Source organism: Aulonocara sp. 'chitande type north' Nkhata Bay, linkage group LG11, assembly GCF_057382095.1.
Source record: "Aulonocara sp. 'chitande type north' Nkhata Bay isolate Kocher_YH1m ecotype deep benthic linkage group LG11, A_spYH_male_GT1.1, whole genome shotgun sequence".
Lineage (NCBI taxonomy): Eukaryota > Metazoa > Chordata > Actinopteri > Cichliformes > Cichlidae > Aulonocara > Aulonocara sp. 'chitande type north' Nkhata Bay.
In genome coordinates this window covers 9,042,193-9,062,968 of record NC_141354.1, presented here as the reverse complement: position 1 = coordinate 9,062,968, position 20,776 = coordinate 9,042,193, and the positions used below count along the sequence as shown (strand labels likewise).

Sequence of the window (20,776 nt, the reverse complement as noted above, 5' to 3'; positions counted from 1 at the left end):
TGTCCATTTTGGCAGTACCACCGAAACAGGATCTAAGTTATTGACTCGTTTGTCTTTGGGGGGATTGTCACTAGCCTTCGTCTTAGGGAGATGATGCGGAGGTCTTTAAGAGCAGCAGGTCTTGGTCGACATGAATCTGGCCCGTCATCCAGTGACCATCAGGATCCTGTGTCCCCACCCATTGCTCCACCAAGTTGGGTTCCTGACCCTCCACCCATGGACCCTGGTGAGTGCATCTGAAAAAAATGGTAGAGTTAGATTATTTTTATGTGGTGTTTAAAGTGAACAAAGAAAAATAAATTAAATGCATCTTTATTTCTGACACAACCATTCTCCAGCAACACATCGAATTTGATATTTTTTTTCAATGTAATGTAAAACACACAGTGGTAGCCATTTGTAGAATATTGCAGAAGTTATTTTGCTGTTTAATTTACAGTCATCATTTTTGAGATTTCCAAATAAATAGATTTCTGACTCATTGTGTGGGCGTTTTTTATTATTTTAGCAACTATGGAGTTCTTGATTGTCTTTTCACTTGTACTTGTAGAAATCCACCCAGACCAGTGCAATGTCTTTTTTTTTGTTTTTACCATAGTTGTTAATCAGTGAGGTAGTTTTGCACCACCTTACTGGAAAGTGGAGCCTTAAAATTTAAGTGCCCTCCCTTCCTTTTATAGAATTACAATAACAACCGTCTTTTGATTTTCATAATCCTGATTTTATTAAAAATACAAACTGTGTTTGTTTTTCATGAAAAGATGGAGACATCGACTTCATTTTAGCACCAGCTGTGGGTTCACTCACCACTGCTTCCACTGGTAGCAGCCAGGGACCGAGCACTTCCACAATACCAGGTGCATACCTTCTTTATCACGTGCCTCTTTTCCACTAAAGCAGTTTGGTAAATTTAAAAAGAAAACCTTTTGACACTTGGAAAACCAAGTCTTTGCCGGAAATTCTTGTGTAGCAGTGGAGCCAACACTTTGGTAACGTAGAAACCTATAACATGCTGTGTCAGGGTGTTTGGAGGAACGGGGATAAAGTCACATTGTGACCGCCTAACAAAAAAGGACGGCACAACAGTAGCATCCGCCTAATTCAAACCAGAAGAACGATTGTATCAATGAGAACTATAAATATAAATAAATCATATAAATGAATTGCCAGCTCTATGCTTAAATCTTGTAACGCCTACTGACTAACTGTATGTGTTTTCCATATGAGCAGGGCCGTCCACTGAGCCTTCTGTGGTTGAGTCTAAAGACAGGAAGGCCAATGCCCACCTTATCCTTAAGCTGATGTGTGACAGCGTTGTTCTGAGGCCACACTTACGGGAGCTGCTCTCTGCAAAGTAAGAGTCTTTATTACTGCATTAAAATTGACTGAAAATCTGCTTATTTCTCCCCTGCTATCGTTTGCTCAGGTGCTCTCCTGGAAGTGCTCATGCATATTGTTGCCTTTGTTTGACAGGGATGCCCGAGGAATGACCCCGTTCATGCTAGCTGTCAGTGGGAGAGCTTACCCAGCAGCTATCACCGTGCTTGAGGCTGCACAGAAAATGGCCAAGGGTGAGTTAACAAGCTGGCTGAGAACTGGTTCGCTGGAAACCTTTGTGTTAAAGTGTCTAAATTCAAGAACATGTATTGCATTAACATCTTCACACTAATCAAACGGAGCAGGCATGGAGACATTTGCACTAATATTGTGTTACCAACCAGCTGCCATCTCTGAACAGTTTCTGGGAAAGCAGCAGAGTTTTTAGTACATCTGATATCATTGTAAGTGGTTAGGAAATAGCTGGAACATTGGAGGTTATCCATGAGTTATGTGAATCCTGACCTATTTTGGTGCCCTGCTTCCAGCAGCTAACTGAAGTGTTATAAGTGGCATTCCCGTGTTTCCATGGTTTTTTGTTGTTCCCCAAATGTCTTGAACACAGTTGGTGACCTGGGTATCACAGAGAAGGAGGATGCTGATTCGGTGTTCATGGAAATGATTTGCCCCTCGGGTACAAACCCAGATGATTCTCCCCTGTATGTTCTCTGCTGCAACGACACCTGCAGTTTTACATGGACTGGAGCTGAGCACATTAACCAGGTCAGCCTGTGACAATCCCATTACACTAAAATGTACTCGCTAGAAGAAGTGTTGTGTGTCTGGAAAGTAAGCGGTCTACTTTTAGAATGGCCAAACTCTTTTGCGAATATATTTCTATAGATGTTGACATTTTTCATGACACTTGCGTTGTATTTAGGATATCTTTGAGTGTCGAACATGTGGCTTGCTGGAGTCCCTCTGCTGTTGCACTGAATGTGCAAGGGTGTGTCACAAAGGACATGACTGCAAGTAAGTCCTAGTTTTCAGTGTGGGCTTTTTCACTCCTTGCTAATGCTCGTCTCTCTTACCATTGTTACCAGCTCTTGAAACTAAGTCACTAGACTTTGTATATCCTCTTTCCCAGGTTGAAAAGGACTTCACCTACAGCGTACTGTGACTGTTGGGAGAAATGCAAGTGTAAAACGCTCATAGCTGGTCAGAAGGCAGCTCGCCTGGATCTGTTGTACAGGCTACTCACCACCACAAACCTGGTTACAACACCAAACAGCAGGTGAGCCTGTGAACTCTGCCCCAGGCTTTAATTTGTCTGCTTCATATAGAAGTGCTTCTTGTTCTTTATAGTTGGCAAATGAATTTAGAATTTAACTTGCCACTCTGCTAAAGCTCCATTGTGTTACATAAGTGAGCAGAGGTGGTAGGTCTGTCTGACTTGTTTCTATCTGCAGGGGAGAGCATATATTACTGTTCCTGGTGCAGACTGTTGCCAGGCAGAGTGTTGAGCACTGTCAGTACAGACCACCGCGCATCAGAGAAGATAGGAACCGCAAGGCTGCTAATGCAGAAGGTTGGTTCAAGACCTTTGTCTCATTTACCCACCTTTTTAACTTTAGGTCCATGCTAATTAGAGATTTTACAAGAGTTCATTTGAAAGCAGAACACAGATCCTGAGAGAAAGCTGTCGTGTTCTTGTTTCAGACTCTGACATGCCAGACCACGATCTAGAACCTCCCCGCTTTGCTCAGCTGGCTCTGGAGAGAGTCCTGCAGGATTGGAATGCCCTAAAGTCAATGATCATGTTTGGTTCTCAGGAGAATAAAGACCCGTAAGTATCAGAAGCATTGGAGTTTGAGAATGCATTTTTTTTCCTGAACAAGTCTGATCCACTAATTGCACTATTCAGACCCGATTTTAAATGGTGTGTTATAATCCAAATCAAATATTCAATCAACTATAGCTGTGATGTAGTAATTTGTGTAGCTTGTATCTCAATCCTGTATTTCTTGTTTCCCAGACTTAGTGCCAGCAGCAGAATTGCTCACCTCCTACCTGAAGAGCAGGTCTACTTGAATCAGCAGAGTGGCACCATTCGCCTTGACTGTTTTACTCACTGCCTCATTGTCAAGTGTGCTCCTGACATCACTGTAAGTGCAGTTAGTCTTCCGTTTCCAGTGCACACAGTGTAAAATTCACATTCAGTGTAAATAAGTAACCCTGGTAACATATTTTATTGGGATTGGTCACTCTGTAACTTACTGACTTGTATTCATGCACGACAATCCTCATCGGGTGTTTTATCTCCCTGTTGTATTAGTTCATAGATACGTTACTGGGTACTCTGGTAAAGGAGCTGCAGAACAAGTACACACCCGGTCGGAGAGAGGAGGCTATCAACGTCACCAGAAGGTTCTTGCGCTCTGTGGCCCGAGTTTTTGTCATCCTCAGTGTGGAGATGGCGTCATCAAAAAAGAAAAAGTAAGAACACAATTTGCCGAACACTTTTCTTTTTTTTTCTTTTTAAAGAATTCTCTTGTCTACATTAATCTGTTTAATTTACAATTCTGCTTTGAATCCATGACCATCAAGCAGCTGTTACCAGCATTTATACCTGTACGGTTTGATTTTGCAGGTAGCAGCACTTTGGGTTACGCTTTAGGGTTTCAGAAGGGTTTTCTGTCGTGGATTTAACATTGAAGTAATCTACTGTAAAAAGCCGGGGATGAAGTTGCATTTAAAAGTCCCTGCTTTCTTTTATGACAGTTTTAGTGTCATCATTGACCTAGTGGTCAAGAACTGGATAATCGACTTTAAGGTTTTTGAGAACAGCTCAGTTTTAGACTAATGTGAATGTCTGTGTTAAATTTATGTAGAGCCACCAATGGCCTATACAAGTAGCCAGTGATATTGCCAGCATTTATAGTTGTGCCAATTGCTCTGCATTGTCATGGCCAACACATCTCTTGTAAGTGGACTTTCTCCCTTTGAGATGATTCATTCTCTTCCATTTCCAGTCCAACGGTACCAAACACGCCAATCACAGATGTTGCGGGCTGCGTCGATGCAACATCTAGTTACATTTCTAGAGAGGTGCACATCAGGTTTCAGCACAAATTATGGTGTAGGGTTTCTAAATGGTTTCCACGTGAGACTTAACTACAGCAAAGACTTAACACAGAAGCATAAATCCCACTTAAGGTTATACCAGAACAAATGAAAAGAACGGCCCAAGGCTAAAGCTTGTTTATAATTTGCTGACATACTTGATACCAGTTAGACAAGATTTTCTTATGTAATACAACCATTTCTCAATTCTTCTCCATTTTTCCTCATACAGCAATTTCATCCCTCAGCCCATTGGGAAATGTCGGCGTGTTTTCCAGGCTCTGCTGCCCTATGCTGTGGAGGAGCTGTGTAATGTAGCAGAGTCACTAATTGTCCCAGTGCGAATGGGTATTGCAAGACCGACCGCTCCTTTCACTTTGGCCAGCACCAGCATTGATGCTGTTCAGGGCAGCGAGGAGCTTTTCTCTGTTGAACCGCTGCCACCACGACCCTCACCTGACCAGTCCAGCAGGTTATTGGTTTTCTTGACTTTGTCTCATTGCAAGTGGAGTGATAAAGTAGTTTGTAAAATGTACTTAAATTATGGATAATTAGAATCCACTCTCCTTTTTTTTTTTTTCCTTATTTATTTCATTTAATGAGCTTGTGTTTAACATTTCCAGCTCCAGCCAGACAGCTGCCTCTTATATCATCAGGAACCCTCAGCCCCGGCGCAGCAGCCAGTCTCAGCCTGTCAGAGGAAGAGATGAGGAGCAGGATGACATTGTATCAGCAGATGTGGAAGAGGTGGGGAGCCTCATTATTAAATCATTAGAGCCATAATGAATTCTGGATGTGCATGTGTGCACTGCATGTTGGTTACTGTTTCTGAGGCTAAAGCCCACAAGCTTACTCTATTCATATTTGTATTTTTTTTCTGTCCTCCTGTTACTGTAGAATTTCAGGTATGTCTTGCCACAAAGTTTTTTTTATTTGACAATCTGTTGTGTGTCTAACAGGTTGAAGTTGTAGAGGGTGTAGCTGGGGAGGAAGACCATCACGACGACCAGGAAGAGCAGGGAGAGGAAAATGCTGAAGCAGAAGGCCAGCACGATGAGCACGATGAGGATGGTAAGATATAGTTGGAGTTGTTCATCTTTATGAATCAAAGTCAGATGAGTTTAGGATGGGGTCATGTCTGTTTTCTAGGAAGTGACATGGAGTTGGACCTGTTGGCAGCAGCTGAAACGGAGAGCGACAGCGAAAGCAACCACAGCAATCAGGACAACGCCAGCGGTCGCAGGAGCGTTGTTACAGCAGCTACTGCTGGTTCTGAAGCAGGTTAGTCAACTGCTTTTATGTAAACCATCACCTTTTACCTAATACCTTAATTGCGTAAAAAAAAAAAAACCCTGAAAATCTCAATGTTTTATGACCCCCGCCCTTTTTTCTTTCTTTCTTTCTTTTTTTTTTAAACTGTCACTCCCTTTGACTGAAATCGTAACCATTTTTGTGTTGAATCGGTCTAATTTGGTCTAATCGCTTGCAAAAATAAATTTTGTTTGTAAATCAGTCAGAGTCACAATGCTCGACAGTCAGCGTTGTGGATTGTGGGGATTTTATATTTGGAGAGATAATGATACAGCAGAGAAGGAAAAGTGGTCCCTGGCTGAATACCAAATGTATTTCATTTGCAGGCAGTAGGGTGTCCTTGGCATTTCCTATTTTTGGTATGAGCTCCTCTTTACTTTAATGCATATAAAGATATCAGGGCAAGAGTGAATTTGCAAAGTGCATACACAGTTTCCTGCTGAGAGTTCCTTCAGTCCGTCCCCTTCTCACATTTCTCTGTTGTTGTCTGCCGTTTTTAACTAATGCCTCATCACAAGTGTAGCTTTGTTGGTCTTTTATCCAAATAACACACTAATCAACTTGTAGCTTTTCCAAGTGGTGTGGGTTTTTTCCTGCTTGGTCATCTAAAGAGTGTATTTGCTACTAACGATGATGTTAAACGTTCTTGTAGATTATTCTGTCAAGTTAGAGATTGATGTTCTTTCTCTTTGAATAGTTTTTTTTTTTTTTTTTACTTGAAAATATTTAGAAAATGAAACCATGTATGATTTAGCACAAGCTGAACACCAGAGTGTCCAGTTTTGTTCTCACTCGGTGTTTCAGTGTGTCCAGTTTCGTATTGGTGGTGTTTTGCCTTGTAGTGGTGTGATTCACTAACCCGCACTCCTGCTTGGATAAGTCTGATGTGAAAGCGAAAGACTGGTAGGTCAAATTGAATACGAGAACATTAAACTGGTCTTCTTTATTTTTTTTCTTCATCCCTACTTTAAAGGTGCCAGCAGTGTCCCTGCCTTCTTTTCAGAGGATGACTCTCAGTCCAATGACTCCAGTGACTCAGACAGCAGCAGCAGCCAAAGTGACGATGTTGACCAGGAGACGTTTCTGCTGGATGAGCCTCTGGAAAGGACAACTAATGCGTCACATGCTAACAGTGCAGCTCAGGCTCCTCGCTCCATGCAGTGGGCTGTGAGAAACACCCCCAGCCAAAGGGCACCGGGAAGCGCTCCCTCCAGCACCTCAACACCAGCCGGTCAGCAAATGTCCACCTGCTTCTGCAGTTTTAATTTAAAATTTAAACTGTCTCAGAACTAACATTTCCCCTCCCCCCTCCACAGCAAGCTCCACGGGCCTGATATATATTGACCCCACTAACCTGCGGCGCTCAAGTGCAATCAGCTCTAGTGCCGCTGCAGCGGCGGCAGCTTTGGAGGCCAGCAACTCCAGCAGCTACCTGACGTCTGCCAGCAGTCTCGCCCGCGCCTACAGCATTGTCATCAGGCAGATCTCAGACCTCATGAGTCTGATTCCCAAATATAACCATCTTGTCTACTCCCAGTATCCTGCTGCTGTCAAGCTCACCTACCAGGATGCTGTCAACCTGCAGGTATAATGGCTTGGAGTCTTTTAAGATCTGCATTATGTGTTTTCAGCAGAAGGAGTTCATGTTGATTAGTCTCCACTATTAACAGTGCAATGCTAAGAGCAATAGTTTACATAACGCATAACTATAGAATATTCAACCCTACCACAAATACTATTTAGTGCTTTTTAAAAGGAATGCAAAACAAAATTTGGAATCAAGCTGATTATGTGAGCAAAGAGTGAAATGTTTGTTGTGTGAACCAGAACTATGTAGAAGAAAAGTTAATTCCCACCTGGAACTGGATGGTGTCCATCATGGATTCCACTGAGGCTCAGCTGCGATACGGCTCAGCCCTGTCATCTGCTGGAGATCCCGGTCACCCCAGTCACCCGCTCCATGCCTCCCAGCACTCAGCTCGTAGGGAGCGCATGACTGCTCGAGAGGAGGCCAGCCTCCGCACTCTGGAAGGACGCAGGTAAGCTTTTTCACTTAATGTGGTCAATGAATTAATTGAACTCTTACTCTTACATGATGCAAACAAATGATTGCTTCCCACACTTAATTTAGTATTTGTTTTAGGAGGGCAGCCACACTGCTAACGGCTCGTCAAGGAATGATGTCTGCACGTGGTGACTTCCTGAACTACGCCCTGTCACTGATGCGCTCCCACAATGATGAGCACTCTGATGTGCTTCCGGTGCTGGACGTGTGCTCGCTGAAGCATGTGGCTTACGTTTTCCAGGCTCTCATCTACTGGATTAAAGCCATGAATCAGCAGACCACCCTGGACACGCCACAGATGGATAGAAAGAGGTAAATGATGAAAAATAGTAGAAAATGCCAATTCAGGATTTACACAGAGGCTGCATACTTTGTTTATTAAATCATAAGACAGTAAATGTTTTAATATTTAATTAAACAGTTCACAGGATCCACACTAAAAGAGACTAGCTTCAGTGTGACTTTCAGTAACTTGTAGCAAAATCAGCTGAAATAAACCTAAGTGATGCTAATTAGCTAGGTTATGGACACAGCATGTGCTGCACTGACCACTAGGTAGAGCGAAGGACACAAATTTTGTGTTGCACTGGCTGCTCCGCTCTGCTTATACGTAATTTTTTTGCAGCCACTCTATGTGTATTAGATGCACCTGCTCCCTGTCATTTAAAAACATGCACGTCTCTGACATCCCCTCTGAGAGTTTGTGTTGTATAATGTTAAAATGTTTAATTAAAAAAAATGTATTGCACATTCATAAAGAAAGCTTTTAATTATCCCGATTAGTGAAGATTGTGTTGTTTCCACAACATTGCGTTTCTCCTGAGGTCCACAGAACCGTTGAATGGCTTAAGGGCTCTGGAGGTCCCTGTATATGCATGTAAGCTTGTGTCAAAAAGTTCACCGAACTTGGACACGCATGGAATGTTTTCGCTCATCGTTTGGTTGAACTTAGTGCAGCTGTAGGCTTTGTTTCTACTGGTCGCACGATTGCTCAGCGCAGCAAGAAACCATTGCACGCAAGCAATAGAAATCAAAGTTTTTTAGAGCACAGCGCGTGCGTGCCACATCCTATGTGAAAGCTTATCTAAATAAACTGCTGTTAGGAGCAAAAAATACAGTTCATTAAAACAACAGGGGGGTAATTACATTTGTTTTATGGGCCTTCAGAATAAATGTGAGTCTTAACACGATGTTTATCCTCCGTAACTTTCACTTGTAGGAATCGAGAGATTTTGGAGCTTGGGTTGGACAATGAAGATTCTGAGCATGAGAATGATGAGGACACCAATCAGAGTAAGGCAAAAAAATAAAACGACTAAATGACAACTAAACTATAGTCAGTCCATAATAAATATCAAAGAACTACATAGTTGTTTTAAGATCTGCTGTGTTTCTTTTTCACTTCAGGTTCAACACTGCAGGACAAGGATGAGGACCCAGTTCCAGCTGAGACGGGTCAGAACCACCCCTTCTTCCGTCGCTCTGACTCGATGACTTTCCTGGGGTGCATCCCACCAAATCCCTTCGATGTTCCTCTGGCTGAGGCCATCCCTCTGGCAGACCAGCCCCACCTCCTGCAGGTTAGATTTGCTGCTGATGTTCAACCTCCTTACGTGTCATACTAAGTATTTTTTATGAGTCATCTCAGCTTTGTGGCATTGCATTTTTATTCATCTTGTTTTCTGTGCGAACTCCTTCAAGTATCACTACATGCCAGAGATATTTGGCAGCAAAGAAAATCACAGCACTATTTAGAGAATGTAAAACACTTGAACTGTTACATTTAGCTGTCTTTACATTATAGAATAGCAAGTCAGCCTTTGTGATTTTAAATACATTTTGCTTCTTCTTCAACAGCCCAATGCCAGAAAGGAAGATCTGTTTGGTCGTCCCTCTCAGGGCCTGTACTCTTCCTCTTACATGGCAACCAAAGGCCTGGCTGAGGCAACCATGGACAGGAACTGCCTGGAGGTAAACATGGGCTCCTCTCTACCCTCCCCCTCTCAGGTATACCACTCCTCTACACCGTGCTATCACGCTGGTAGTTGTGTTCTAATATCCATGCATAACAAATCTCCCTGAAATAATAAAGTACTGCAGCATTTTCCCAGTTAAAATAACTTGACTATTAAGGATTCATTATCTCTTCGTGCTATTTGATTTATGAAAGGACAGGTAGGTTGGGTCGTGTTCTTGTGTTCATACGAGTGTGGATATTGGAGCACAGTTTGTATTCGGTGTCCCATTTCCATTCTGTTGTGGCCACACTGCTATCATCTTTAGAAGTTCACTTGTTCACATTACTAAACGACACTTCTGACTCCTGCTCAAACAGATCCTGCCCACTAAGATGTCTTACTCAGCTAACCTGAAGAATGTGATGAGCATGGAGACAGGCCAGCGGAGCACCGAGAACCAGTCGCTGGCAGAGCAGGAGCTGGAGGCTTCCAAACCTGGCCCATCACCCCACGACCTTGCTGCCCAGCTAAAGAGCAGCCTGCTTGCTGAGATTGGCCTCACTGAGAGTGATGGCCCTCCTCTCCCATCGTTCAGGTAACCAGTCATTGCATTTAGTGGGGCTGATTTTTGCAGAGAGGACTGACCTTGATCTCAGCAGCTTGATATGAAATGGTATCACCTATAGATGTTTGTCATCCCATTAATTAAGCCTCTGTACTCGCATTAATTAGAACCTTCATTATTAGCACATGTAACCTCTTCCTGTTTCCCAGTCAGAATGGTTGCTGTGAAAACTGTCTGTTGCTCTCAAACACAGAAAATGTAATTATAGATAAAGAGTTTATGAAGATGAGGAAAAGTTTAAAATAGTGTTTATTGTTTCCTCTGTCCAGACCTCACTGCAGTTTTATGGGGATGATGATCTCACACGACATGCTGCTGGGCCGCTGGCGCCTCTCACTGGAGCTTTTTGGTCGTGTCTTCATGGAGGATGTTGGAGCTGAGCCTGGATCGGTAAAAAATATTTTATTTTTTTTTAACATGCCTTCAACATATACTTCAATACTTAAATGGAGTTCGTCCCTGTACGTTTTTGTACTTGATGGCTTCTTAAATGAAATGCTGCTTAGAGTAAAATCAGCTTGTGTGAGGCGATGAGCCATGAGTAGCCAGAATGAATCATACAGACTTTGAAATTAAAACACTCCTCTGCTGCTATGGTAAATGGTAAATGGCCTGTATTTATATAGCATATGAAACTTAATGTAGCTTTAACTGACCATGTTGTTGTTCCCTCATTGTTTTGAACCAGATCCTCACAGAGCTTGGCGGCTTTGAGGTGAAGGAATCCAAGTTCCGTCGAGAGATGGAGAAGTTGAGGAACCTGCAGTCCCGTGACCTGGCGCTGGAAGTGGACCGTGATCGAGACCAGCTAATACAACAGACTATGCGTCAGCTAAACACACACTTTGGCAGGCGTTGTACAACCACACCCATGGCGGTACACCGGGTGAAAGTGACTTTCAAAGATGAGCCTGGAGAGGGCAGTGGCGTGGCCCGCAGCTTCTACACGGCCATCGCTCTGGCCCTCCTTTCCAATGAAAAGCTGCCCAACCTGGACTGTGTTCAGAGCGTCAGCAAGGGCATGCAGGCCAGCAGTACGTGTCATCACGATTACAATTCAAGTATGACAATACATAGAAACTACTGCATACTGCATATTATGACATTTGTGTTCATTATTACAATAAATGTTTGCTTTTTGTTTTTGTGATGATGGAAGAAATCATTAAAGTAGCAACAATATAAGATACTTGACAAAAAATATTTTCAACACAAATGAACTTGCCCTGGTCGATTTGTTTGTGCAGATCTAATGCAGCGTCTCAGGAACAGAGACCGGGAGAGGGAGAGGAGAAGTGGTGGGCTTCGAGCAGGATCTCGGAGAGACCGAGACAGGTAAACTCTATTTGGTAGCCTATATGACCTTTCTTTATATTTAGAGAAAATGTCTGCTAACCTGTTTGTATGTTAACAGAGACTCTAGGAGGCAGCTGTCCATAGACACCAGGCCTTTCAGGCCGTCATCAGAGGGAAACCCCAGTGATGAGCCTGACCCTCTGCCTGCACACAGACAAGCCCTGGGTGAAAGGCTCTATCCACGAGTCCATGCAATGCAGCCGGTAATAAACCATCAGCATATCTGTTTGTTTTCTTTCATTAAGACAGGGAACTTGAGTGATCCATAATGTTTTGCTTCCTTGTCTGCATTTATAATTTTTCCTTGATCATACTGAGGGGAGTTGTGTTTGTGTCTTTAGGCTTTCGCCAGTAAAATCACCGGCATGTTGCTGGAGCTGTCTCCTGCCCAGCTGTTGCTGCTGCTAGCTAGTGAGGATTCTTTGAGAGCCAGAGTAGAAGAGGCCATGGAGCTACTTATTGCACATGGAAGGTAAGATAAATCACCAACACCATGGGTGCCTCTGACAATAAAGTGCTCATTTAGCTGGCAAAAAAAGTACCTGTTAATGAATATACATCCATTAAGAACAGTATTTTTTTCATATTCATACTCGGTGCCATTTAGCAAACTAACTATATTCTGTTTATCTTTCCCAGGGAAAATGGAGCTGACAGTATTCTGGACCTCGGTCTCCCAGAGGCTCCAGAGAAATCACAAGTGAACAAAATATATAACCTGTTTCCATTATTTGTTAACTAGTTTCTTGTTTTCTAAAAATGTTTTAGCCATATTTTAGCAAAGTGTGCTAAACCACGACACACTAAAATGACTTTGACACTTAACAGAAACACTTGCACAACACAGATCATCCTAATACGAAGTTGTTATAAACACTGCCCCCCTCCTCCGTTCAATCATTTTTAGCAGCAGGAGAACCGCAAACGTCACGGTTCAACACGCAGTGTGGTTGACATGGAGCTGGACGACCCAGATGACGGTGACGACAACGCTCCTCTCTTCTACCAGCCTGGCAAACGAGGCTTCTACTCCCCTAGACCCGGCAAAAATACAGAGGCCAGACTCAACTGCTTCCGTAATATTGGAAGGTAATAATAAAAAAAATCAAAGATTTACATGATGTTCGGTTGGATAAAAATGAAATTCAAGAAGGAAAATGTTTCGTGAAATCAGCTGTGTCCTTAGCAGAGTATGAAACAATGTATTTCTCTGTGCAGAATACTGGGCTTATGTCTGCTGCAGAATGAACTCTGTCCAATCACACTGAACAGACATGTCATCAAGGTGCTGCTGGGTAGGAAGGTAAGTAGAAAATATGCCTTTTAAAAAAAAAAATGCACCTGCTGCATAATGCTTGGTTCTTAAATAATTCAATTGCTAACTATTCTTTTACTGCAGGTGAACTGGCACGACTTTGCGTTCTTTGACCCGGTTATGTATGAGAGCCTGCGGCAGCTAATCCGCCATTCACAGGCTGGTGAAGCCGAAGCAGTGTTTGCTGCCATGGATTTGGCTTTCGCCATTGATCTCTGCAAAGAGGAAGGAGCTGGACAGGTAATGGACTTGGTTGTCTAAGTGTCAAACTTGAGCAGTATCAGATGTCACTTGTCCTGTTAAGATGGAAAAAACAGCGCTGGCAAATGTGTATGTGATGCAAGGTGAAAAACGCGGCAGCACATCTGAAAATTCTCTTCAAGTTAAATTAACTAATGTGCAGGTGGTGACTTAAGTGAAGCTTATATCTCATTCTGCCTTGTTCAGGTTGAGCTCCTGTCTGGAGGGGTCAACATGCCAGTAACTCCCCTCAATGTTTACGAATATGTGAGGAGGTACGCAGAGCACAGAATGCTGGTGGTTGCTGAGCAGCCGCTTCATGTAAGTATAAACGGCAATTTTACCGAACCTTAAATTGTGTGAATGCAGATCAATGCTTTGTCATTTATCAAAATGTGTATTCACACCGGCTGTCTTTCATAGGCAATGAGGAAGGGCTTGCTCGATGTACTGCCCAAGAACGCCTTAGAGGACTTGACAGCTGAAGACTTCAGGCTGCTGGTCAACGGCTGTGGAGAAGTCAATGTCCAGATGCTTATTAGCTTCACCTCCTTCAACGATGAGTCTGGTATGTTGATCTGTCTACATCGCTTTATGTCCATCTTAATCAGTAAAGGATTTACTATTGTACATTTGACTGTCATATACTGACTCAAGACTTCTTCATTCAACAGGGGAAAATGCAGACAAACTTCTCCAGTTTAAACGCTGGTTTTGGTCCATAGTGGAGAAGATGAGCATGACTGAGAGACAAGATCTGGTAAGTCTGCTCCCATCATAATTAGGAATTCTTTCTTTTTCCATACCTTGGCTGTGGGTATCTGCTGATACAGGGTACTGATCAGATACCAGTCTTAAATTAAAAAGCCTCGGTGTACAAGTACTTGGTTTCCTGTATATCGGACACGGGATTAAAAAAGTCGTTTGTGTACTCCTCAGGTGTACTTCTGGACCTCCAGCCCATCTTTGCCAGCCAGCGAGGAGGGCTTCCAGCCGATGCCTTCCATCACGATCCGGCCTCCAGACGACCAGCACCTCCCCACAGCCAACACCTGCATCTCCCGTCTCTACGTGCCACTCTACTCTTCAAAACAGATACTCAAACAGAAACTCCTGCTAGCCATTAAGACCAAGAATTTTGGTTTTGTGTAGAAGTTCAACAAAGAAGAGTTTAAAAAAGGAAAAGAAGAAAAACATGTTTACTGTTGTGTAATATTTACCTAGCTCCATTTTTGTAGATTTATTTTTTGTCTAAACGATTTTATGAAATTCGACATACTGTCGCCATCTCCCCGGGCGGTAATATGTTTGTGTTGTGAACACAAACAGCTTGTTATTTTTATTTCAGTTTTAATTGTTTATTTTTCTTTTGTGTTAATGAAGAAGAGGTATACGGTCCAGAACATTCCTGCATTGGCACTGTAAAATGTAAAGCCCACAGCTCTGCTCTATTGGCTTAAACCTTTGCTTCCCAGGAATTTGGCTTGACAGAAAAGCTGTCTGCCGAAAACCCAGCCAAAGATGACAGCAGTAGAAATATTTAAGACACACTGTGACTATAAGTTTTTTTTGTTTTGTTTTGTTCTTTTCCTTCCCTAGAAACGTACTATCACTGACAGTTCACTGCTGCCTTTGTGGAAAGTCATTTTTTCTTGTACAGGGGGAGTAGGGAATTTCAAAATAAACTTGGATGCAAATACATTGTCATTGTTTGTGTGTGGTCTCTAGTTATGTTACTACTTATTTCAATAGACTACCAGGTAATACATTTTATTAGTAGTAGTTAATAGATTGATGAGCTTACAAACCAAGGGGTGTACACAATAAGTATAGGAATATAAAGAGTAAATAACACCAGCAAAAAATTTAATGTTCCAGTAATGATACTTCCATACTAATCCACATGCCAGAAAACTTCTCCCAAAAAAGAATGTATAATGCAGTGTTGTAAAAACACAAAATTTATCGCATGCGTTATAATGTTGAATTATTAAACTTAGCATGCTCTTCTCAGGGCTTTGACCTGAGAAGAGCAAACACAAAGTGTCAAAGTTGTATATTCCACAAGTGTCCAACTGCAGGCCTCAAGGGCCTGTGTCCTGTAGGTTTTAGACGTGTCCTGGATCCAACACAGCTGAATTACTGGCTAATTTCCTTCGGGATTAATAAAGTATTCTGATTCTGAAATTACCTCCTCAACATGTCTCGAAGTTCTCCAGAGGCCTGGTAATGAACTAATCATTTGATTCGGGTGTGTTGACCCAGGGTGAGATCTAAAACCTACAGGACACCTGCCCTAGAGGCCTGGAATTCCCCACCCATGGATTCAAAGATATATACAGAAAAATCGTACAAAATCCTTGTAGTGTTCTTCCTTTCTTTTTGTGACAAGGTATGAATAGAATAGAATTGAACTTTATTTTCATTGCACATGTCACAAGTTCAAAGCAAAGAAATGCAGTTTGCATCCATCCAGAAACTGCTTGGAAGACAAGCTTGTAAGACAACAGGAGGGATAACGGATATATTCACTTGCAAAAATGTCATTAAAAAGGAATGTGCAGTTATCTACAACACAATAACATACGCCAGTTCAACCAGGCAGTAAGTGTGAATGTGAGCGACTTCAGGTTCAGGTGCAGCTAATCCAACTACTTACCCTCCAGTCAGCTCCTGTGGGACAAAAACCAAAAAACCTTCCTCAGTCACTGGTTTTACTTGGCCTCTTTACCATCAGGTGGATGAATCTGCTCTTGGCCTCTGTGAACTCATTTGTTGGAGCCAGCAGTGGAGCTCTCAATCTCATCCACTATGTATTTGTCCAGCTGCACAGAGCTGCAGAATGGTGTGTTAATACCTGTAATACATACCAGTTTATATATATTATAGCTATATATTAGGGGTGCAACGATACACAAAATTCACGGTTCGGTTCGGTTCGATACTTTGGTGTCACGGTTCGATATTTTTTCGATACAAAAAAAATGTTCATGCCTTTTTAATTTGTCATTTATTAAAATTATAAATATATATTTTAACTCAAAAGTACAGTTTTTAAATTTAATGTTTTATAAAAATTACAATCATCAACTCAAATACTTGGTTCTAATTGAACAGAAATTTCTATGAACTTGTAAGAACTGTAGGACATGAATCAGTCTGTGTCAGATCCTGACTTTGAAATTTCCGCTGAAGTCACGGGTAAGAGACAAGTGGAACCAAGATCGAGGCCATTTGCTTTTTGAAGTTTGCAAAGACTGCTAAATTTTGCCAGTGGTAGTTCACTCTTTGCAACATAGTACGCTGTTCTAAACAGATTTTTCAGGTTTATTTTTAGTATGTTATTTGCAATTGGTGTTTGTTCTGGGAAAGATATTGCAGACTGAGCAATAATGCATTTCTTGCATTTCTCATGGGTTCTAATGGGGGCCTTTCTTAAAATGACTGGTCCCAGTAACAAAGGCGCTTGTCGACTCAGAAATCGAGAGAAAACCAACAACACACCCGGCAGAACATTATGTTATTTACACGGGTGCACATAAGTGGTCCGCATGTGCGCATTCCCTGTCAAAATAAAAGACACGCACCAGATAAGTTGCAACGCGCGTTTGCGTCCATATAAAAAGCACTGTTTTTGTCCGCTAGAGTGGGATTTTCACGGCACATTCCGCACCACATCTCTGTGCGTTCATCATTTGTTTGAAGCCAGCTCACCTCCTGCAACCACTTTTCTGAGAATACGCGCTTCTTTTGTGGTTCGGACTCCTTCTGACATTTCTTTGGAGGTGGAGGAACACCAAAGTAATTGCTTAAAGGAGCTTCTTCGACATCTTTAAGAGTTCTAAACAAATGTCTGTCCTCCTCCAGAAAATCTTATGTATGCAAACAGGCGTTGCAACTTCATATCTTGTGCGCGTTTTTTATTTTGACAGCGAATGCGGACCACTTATGTGCAGCCCTGGTTATTTAGCTCGTCATATTGCAGCCACAGAAATTCTTTTGTCCATGAAACCATAAAGCTGCACTTTCTTTTTGCCTTATAGTCTGATTTGTCATAACTTTTCCGTTTTGTGGTAAGCTTTTCTTTGGCTGTCACTTCTTCACCCTGACCTCTCTTATTTGGCTCAGCAGAACTAAAATATATATCCTGCTGCTTTTACATACACACACATAACGGTCAGCGATTCTCTGCTCAATCAACCTCTCATATGTTTAAGCTTGCTGCGGGAGATTTCACTTGTCATGTTTGCATAGTAAGCTAACGATTGATAAGACGATGTCAGAGGAATTGGTGCGCAAATTATCATCACTCACCAATCAGTACTGTTGCTCTCTATACACAGTTCGCGCGATTGCAAAGTGAAAGCAAAAAACAAGCGCAAATTCAAACGCGATTTCAATATGTCACATATTGACAGTGGCTCACCGATGCCAATGACATAATTACCCAGCTACATTTCTGAAAGAATGCAAAAGCATTGGCATATATTTTTCCTTCCTACAATAGCCCGACGGGCAGGGCAGAGATAGATTTTGGTAGTCCGACTGGAAAAATCGCTAGCCCCGGGACGTGGGGTTAGCGATTTTGCGAGCCCTGTATCTGATTGAATCACTCACCTTTGGAAAAGAGAGTTTATTACAGAGAAATGGCTCTTTCCAAAATAAAAGCTATACTATCCGCTTCTTCTGGGCTATATTCCCAGCAGCATATTGTAGCGGGTCAGGGCTGTTTGGGGTTCTGTTTGTACAGTTATGTTTTGTTTATGTTGCCATAGTGACGGGTGACGCCCTCTCGCTGCGACGGTGTGTCCTTCGGGGTCAGAGGGCGCCCTGTGTGTTGTTGTTGTTGTTGTTGTTGTTGCTGTGCGGTTGCCGCGCTGAGCAGTTAGCTAGCGGCAGTGTTCTTCTGCAGATGTCAATAAACGGCTGTGCTCCCTGGCTAGCTCACGGGAAGCAAGACCAAACGACACCTCTGTCTCCTCCTTGTCTGAGCTCGCCACATTGGTGTCAGAAGTGGGATGATGGTGGCACCCCATGTTCTGACCCGAGTGACTTTTCCCCCGCCGGTGTTGTGCCAAAAAGCGATTGTCTGCCAAAAACTGATTTCCGGTATTTGCCAAAAAGCGATTGCTCATATTTAAAGTGCTATAAGTAACTTGTTGGGCTATAATATGTTAAACATATGTCAAATGCATCCCTTATGGATGACATAAAGTCATCTTGAGCCACAAACAACATTCGTGTAACAAGATACAAGCCGCAATCAGTTTTTGGCAGCGACTTTTATATAACCTTTATTTATGCAGTAAAAAAAATCTCATTAACATTAAAAATGTATTTTGTAAGAGTAAGTTGCCCAACAGGACAGCAGAAACGGCAGCAAATATTACAATAGTTCTGTAAAAATATTTTAAGTGGGGATAAAGGACCGGATTGGTTATAATGTAAGTACAAGTTGTAAAGATACTTAAAAAACAGATAATTTTTTAATTCTTTATGTAACCCCTTTGTATCCCCTGTTCACTGAAGTCTATTTACGAACATACGTAAAGATATTACACATAAAAAATACACAGAAACACTGGAAATCAGTTTTTGGCAGACAATCACTTTTTGGCACAACACCGGTCGTGACCAGCCGGTGCGCCAAAAGAAGGCACCTGGACATTTGCAGGACTTTGTGTGGGGTAATGGGGTCGTCGGGGATGACTGACCCCTTAGGTGGGGGCTATGTAGCGGGTCAGGGCTGTTCGGGGTTCTGTTTGTACAGTTATGTTTTGTTTATGTTGCCATAGTGACGGGTGACGCCTTCTCGCTGCAACGGTGTGTCCTTCCGGAGTCAGAGGGCGCTCTGTGTGTTGTTGTTGCTGTGCGGTTGCCGCGCTGAGCAGTTAGCTAGCGGCAGTGTTCTTCTGCAGATGTCAATAAACGGCTGTGCTCCCTGGCTAGCTCACGGGAAGCAAGACCAAACGATACCTCCGTCTCCTCCTTGTCTGAGCTCGCCACAATATTAAACATATCAGATCCCCATAAGGAGAATCATGTGCTAACGGCTGTCTAAATGACTCGGGTAAAGTTTGTAGCATGCATGCTTGTTGTTTTTGTCTGCTTCCACTTGTCTTTGCACTAGGATGATGTCGGTGTAAATGTGCAGTCATATTCGTTGTGTTCCCACTAGTGCTGTCAGCGTTAATCTCGTTGAAATGACGTTAACGCCACAACACGGCGGCCAACACCTTAACGAGCTAACTGCGCTAACACACTAGCTCCCACCCATGTAATTGAGCATTGCGTGGCACATCCAACATACTGTTTTACTTTAGTCCATGACGCGCTTACCTTCAGGGTCATATGTCACATGAAAACCAAAATAATTCCAAACGCCAGATCTGAATGAGGGTGGGGGAGGTTCAATTTGCCATGTTGCAAGGAGAGCTTAACTTCTGTCTCGCTAGTTTGCCCTGCGCTCTTCCTTCTGACGATGCTGTCTGTCTGTGTTGAACGCTCAGTGGATCTGCGCTCGACAGTGCAGCCTAGGCGGAGTAGTTGAACGCAGATTCACTGAGCGCTCAACACAGACAGCATCGTCAGAAGGAAAGTTGATAAAATAAATTACAAATTTTGTATTGTTCGATAAATATGCATACCGAACCGAAAGCACTGTATCGAACGGTTCAATATCGATACAAGTATCGTTGCACCCATCCATCCATTCGCTTCCGCTTATCCTTTTCAGGGTCGCGGGGGGCACTGGAGCCTATCCCAGCTGTCATAGGGCGAAAGGCGGGGTACACCCTGGACAGGTCGCCAGTCTGTCGCAGGGCCAACACACAGGGACAGACAACCATTCACACTCACATTCACTTGCACATTCACATCTAGTGACAATTTGGATTAATCAGTTAACCTATCCCCACAAGCTGCATGTCTTTGGACGGTGGGAGGAAGCCGGAGTACCCGGAGAGAACCCCCGCAAACACGGGGAGAACATGCAAACTCCACACAGAAAGACCCCGGCCTGATGGTGGAATTGAACTCAGGACCTTCTTGCTGTGCGGCAACAGTGCTAACCACCGTGCCACCGTGCTGCCCTAATATATATATATATATATACTAATATAATAAATGGGATTCTTTTTCTATGATTGTGTCATGAAATTCATCATCATTCCAGCAAGTTTTACATTTGATGCAATATGTTTATGTAGGTTCTCAGTCATCCAGGTCATGGTAGCCTAAGGGGCTGGACTTCTTTAATTTTCTTGAAGACATCTCACCTGTCATCCGAAAAGCTTCAGTTCTGAAACCAAATAGTGGAGTCACTTGGCTCATGTGAAAAAAATGTGCGGGTCATTATCATGACAAGGCGACCTTGCGTCGCCTTATCGTGTGACCTATTGAGATCACCTGATGCAAGATGTGAGTGGGGGTTGAGGCACCTGGGAACAGATCTCAAAACTGCATTG

At 42.8% G+C, this 20,776-nt stretch overlaps 1 protein-coding gene across 11 annotated transcripts in view; it reads left to right on the top strand.

The window, feature by feature from the left end:
• ubr5 (ubiquitin protein ligase E3 component n-recognin 5) overlaps positions 1-15,011 on the top strand; it is a 30,577-nt gene extending 15,566 nt beyond the window's left edge. For 3 of the 11 annotated variants that reach the window (XM_086310408.1, XM_086310400.1, XM_086310397.1), the window contains 37 exons: positions 75-226; positions 762-857; positions 1,231-1,354; positions 1,474-1,571; positions 1,943-2,100; positions 2,258-2,349; positions 2,465-2,611; positions 2,787-2,905; positions 3,037-3,163; positions 3,353-3,482; positions 3,653-3,813; positions 4,673-4,912; positions 5,064-5,187; positions 5,400-5,511; positions 5,590-5,721; positions 6,078-6,110; positions 6,725-6,982; positions 7,068-7,336; positions 7,579-7,790; positions 7,883-8,128; positions 9,036-9,109; positions 9,224-9,396; positions 9,674-9,823; positions 10,152-10,369; positions 10,669-10,789; positions 11,088-11,460; positions 11,647-11,734; positions 11,814-11,958; positions 12,097-12,227; positions 12,395-12,455; positions 12,663-12,844; positions 12,974-13,058; positions 13,155-13,310; positions 13,518-13,631; positions 13,734-13,878; positions 13,985-14,070; positions 14,250-15,011. In XM_086310408.1, coding sequence (XP_086166534.1) covers positions 75-226; positions 762-857; positions 1,231-1,354; positions 1,474-1,571; positions 1,943-2,100; positions 2,258-2,349; positions 2,465-2,611; positions 2,787-2,905; positions 3,037-3,163; positions 3,353-3,482; positions 3,653-3,813; positions 4,673-4,912; positions 5,064-5,187; positions 5,400-5,511; positions 5,590-5,721; positions 6,078-6,110; positions 6,725-6,982; positions 7,068-7,336; positions 7,579-7,790; positions 7,883-8,128; positions 9,036-9,109; positions 9,224-9,396; positions 9,674-9,823; positions 10,152-10,369; positions 10,669-10,789; positions 11,088-11,460; positions 11,647-11,734; positions 11,814-11,958; positions 12,097-12,227; positions 12,395-12,455; positions 12,663-12,844; positions 12,974-13,058; positions 13,155-13,310; positions 13,518-13,631; positions 13,734-13,878; positions 13,985-14,070; positions 14,250-14,462 — 5,545 coding nt within the window. In that variant the 3' untranslated portion in view covers positions 14,463-15,011. The remainder of the gene's footprint in view (positions 1-74; positions 227-761; positions 858-1,230; positions 1,355-1,473; positions 1,572-1,942; positions 2,101-2,257; positions 2,350-2,464; positions 2,612-2,786; positions 2,906-3,036; positions 3,164-3,352; positions 3,483-3,652; positions 3,814-4,672; positions 4,913-5,063; positions 5,188-5,399; positions 5,512-5,589; positions 5,722-6,077; positions 6,111-6,724; positions 6,983-7,067; positions 7,337-7,578; positions 7,791-7,882; positions 8,129-9,035; positions 9,110-9,223; positions 9,397-9,673; positions 9,824-10,151; positions 10,370-10,668; positions 10,790-11,087; positions 11,461-11,646; positions 11,735-11,813; positions 11,959-12,096; positions 12,228-12,394; positions 12,456-12,662; positions 12,845-12,973; positions 13,059-13,154; positions 13,311-13,517; positions 13,632-13,733; positions 13,879-13,984; positions 14,071-14,249) is intronic. The other 8 variants (XM_086310398.1, XM_086310399.1, XM_086310404.1 and 5 more) reach the window with 8 other exon arrangements.
• Positions 15,012-20,776: the final 5,765 nt, after the last annotated feature.